At 40.1% G+C, this 2,905-nt stretch overlaps 1 protein-coding gene across 1 annotated transcript; it reads right to left on the minus strand.

Moving 5' to 3' along the window:
- Window positions 1-1,712: 1,712 nt before the first annotated feature.
- LOC148851332 (uncharacterized) lies at window positions 1,713-2,108 on the minus strand. The gene has a single exon (XM_088945677.1). The coding sequence runs from the start codon at window positions 2,106-2,108 to the stop codon at window positions 1,713-1,715; it is 396 nt and encodes a 131-aa protein (XP_088801803.1).
- Window positions 2,109-2,905: the final 797 nt, after the last annotated feature.

A 2,905-nucleotide genomic window follows, 5' to 3' on the forward strand; every position in this document is an offset into this window, starting at 1 on the left:
GTAAGCCTTTTGCACAAAAGGATAACCAACAAAGATGCATCTTTGTGCCCTTGTAGCAAACTTGTCATGTGGTTTTGGAGCAACTCTAGTAAAGCTCAAGCATCCAAAAACACAGATATGATCATATGAAGGGGCTTTGTGAAATAGAGTCTCATAAGGTGTGTGTTGATTCAGTGTGGATGTGGGTGTATAGTTGATGAGATAGGCAGCTTTTAGAACACATTCACCCCAAAAACGCAAGGGCAATGATGCTTGAAACCAAAGAGCCCGTGCCACTTCTAGGACATGTCGATGCTTTCGCTCAACAATTCCATTTTGTTGAGGAGTGTCAACACATGAACGCTGATGAATAATGTCGTTTGTCGTATAAAACTCCATCATTGGTCCATATGTGAATTTGGACTCATTACCAGAACGAATAACCTTAACTGAGGTTCCAAATTGATTTTTGACCATAGGAAAAAAACCAATCAAAAGATAAAACGTCTCTGATTTATTTTTCATCAAATACACCTAGGTGCACCGAGAATAGTCATCTACAGTGGTTAAGAAAAAATGGGCACCAGTAATGGATGGGGTTCGGTACCCACCCCAAATGTTACAATGCAGTAAATCAAAAGATGCAACAATCCTAGAGGTGACAAGCTTCACAACAATGATCTTTAGCATGGGAGCAACCAAATAATGAAGTAATTCGGTTAGAGAATGCTTGTCCTAACCGTCTGTGCCACATTTGGTCATCAACAGTAGTGCAATTATTTATGGTAGGTGAAGTCAAAGAATCAGCATCAGCTGTCGACATTGGGGAGGTTGGCATGGATTTGGATGTATGTAGGTGATAAATTCCATTGTGCATTCTACCCACTCCAATCACTTTGTTCGAGACTAGGTCCTACAATATGCAAAATTCCAGAAGAAATATAACACAACAGTGAAGTTGTGAGGTCAATTTGCTCACAGATAAGAGATTGCATTGAAATTGTGGGATGAACAGCACTTTATCAATGGTGAGGGAAGGTGTAAGAGATACTGATCCGTGATGGGTAACTGGCAAGACTGTACTGTCTGGTAATTTCATTGGACGAGATGATTTCAGCAGAATCATATGATCAGGATATGGTGCCATATGATCTAATGCACCTGTATCTAGAATCCAGGATGATGCGTGGGATGAAGATTCAATGATCATACCAGCAAAATTAGATGAAGTCATAGGATTTGTTGATGAGGTCTTTCGAGTCCAAGAATGTTGATCAGCTTTTGGTATTGTTCATACGTTAGTTCGATGATTGAAGATGCATTATCAGAAAGAGATTGCTTAACTTCTTCTGTCTCAACGGATGTTTGTGCTGCAGTCGAGTGTCACCGGATTTCTTGGGTCGTTAATTGCACTCCCTTTCCTAGTTAACAGGGTATCCATGTAGCTCGTAACAACGATCCTTTGTGTGTCCACCTTTCTTGCAAGAGTCACATTTGAGCTTTGATCTCCATGATGGTTCCCCTGAATTTGTGTTTGGTTTTGTCACAACATTCAAGGCCGCTACATCTGTGGCGTGAATCGATTGCACACCAACAAGAGATTGATGTTGTTCCTCTTGAACAACAAGATTGTAGGATTTATTGATTCCAGGCAGCGGATCTAAACTAAGAATTTTAGTCTGGATGATATTGAAGCTCTCGTTTAGTCCCATGAGGAACTGATGAAGCCGCTCTCATTCACGCTCAACTACAAACTCCTTTGTAGTACCACATGTGCATGTAGGTACCAACGACAAAACTGCAAGTTCGTTCCAGAGCCCCTTCAGCTTCGTGAAGTAGGCTACAACCAATTGTCCGACTTGTTGTAACAGAGCAATGTCCCGCTTCAGTTGGTGTATGTGCGGTGCATTGCTCTGAGAGAAGCGATCTTCAAGATCATTCCAAATTTCTTGCATAGTTTCGATGTAAACAACACTTTCATGGAGATCTCTTGCCAAAGAATTTAAGATCCAAGAGATCACCATGGAATTACACTTCACCCAAGCTTGCTCCTTCTCGGAATCCTCTGGTCTTGGCAATGAACCATCAACAAAAGTGTAGTTGTTCTTCACTTGCAGGGCGTTGCGCATTGCTCGCCACCACATCAAATAGTTCTCGCCGGTGAGAGGACTCGAAATGAGAACGCTCTTGGATTATCCGACGGATGCAAGAAATAAGGAGAGGAAGGGTCACTTTCAGTCGCCATGCGAGTAGCAGAGAGACAGGGTCGACGAGGCTTTGTTACCATAAAAGTGAAAAGAACAAATGTGGTTTATTCAATATAAAGGGGAATTTATACAAGGTAAATAACTGAATTACAACTGGCTAGGAGCACAGCTGGGAGAGTACAGCTGGCAAGCTTCCAGCTGTTTAACCGACACAGCTCAACTTTGTTTAATTGACATGTGCGATAATAAAATTTTCTATATCCTCTATCAAGAATCATTTTCAAAGATCTTAGGTAGTATAAGAAATCGGGAAGGGGGCAAAATCTCAAAATTTTTATTGCCTTCCAAGCTTAAACCAATCAAGTTACAAGCTTGTAAGAAACAAATGTGCAAGTATTTCTCTTTTATTTCAAAAATTAAAGCAGGGATTCCACCCTTGCTTTCCTCATTGTCACTTTGAACCAATTAGAATTTGTCTCATTGTTTAGGTAATTAAAGAATATATTGTGAGATGATATCTGCCATGGAGCTTCAATTTGCAGGGTTGTCCATACTAATGCTATTATTTGCAAGCAGGTATTTTATTTGCTTTATGTTTGTCTTCTGTTTTTACTCTTTTTATAGGTATTGTTATCTTTGTTTTTTTATTCATCTTGAACTATTTTCTACTTATCTAATTGGCTTGCTTCGCTTGGGAATCCAACCACTGATGATGCTAT

Source organism: Nelumbo lutea, chromosome 5 (genome assembly GCF_056320005.1).
Source record: "Nelumbo lutea isolate HS-2025 chromosome 5, American lotus-T2T, whole genome shotgun sequence".
Classification (NCBI taxonomy): Eukaryota; Viridiplantae; Streptophyta; class Magnoliopsida; order Proteales; family Nelumbonaceae; genus Nelumbo; species Nelumbo lutea.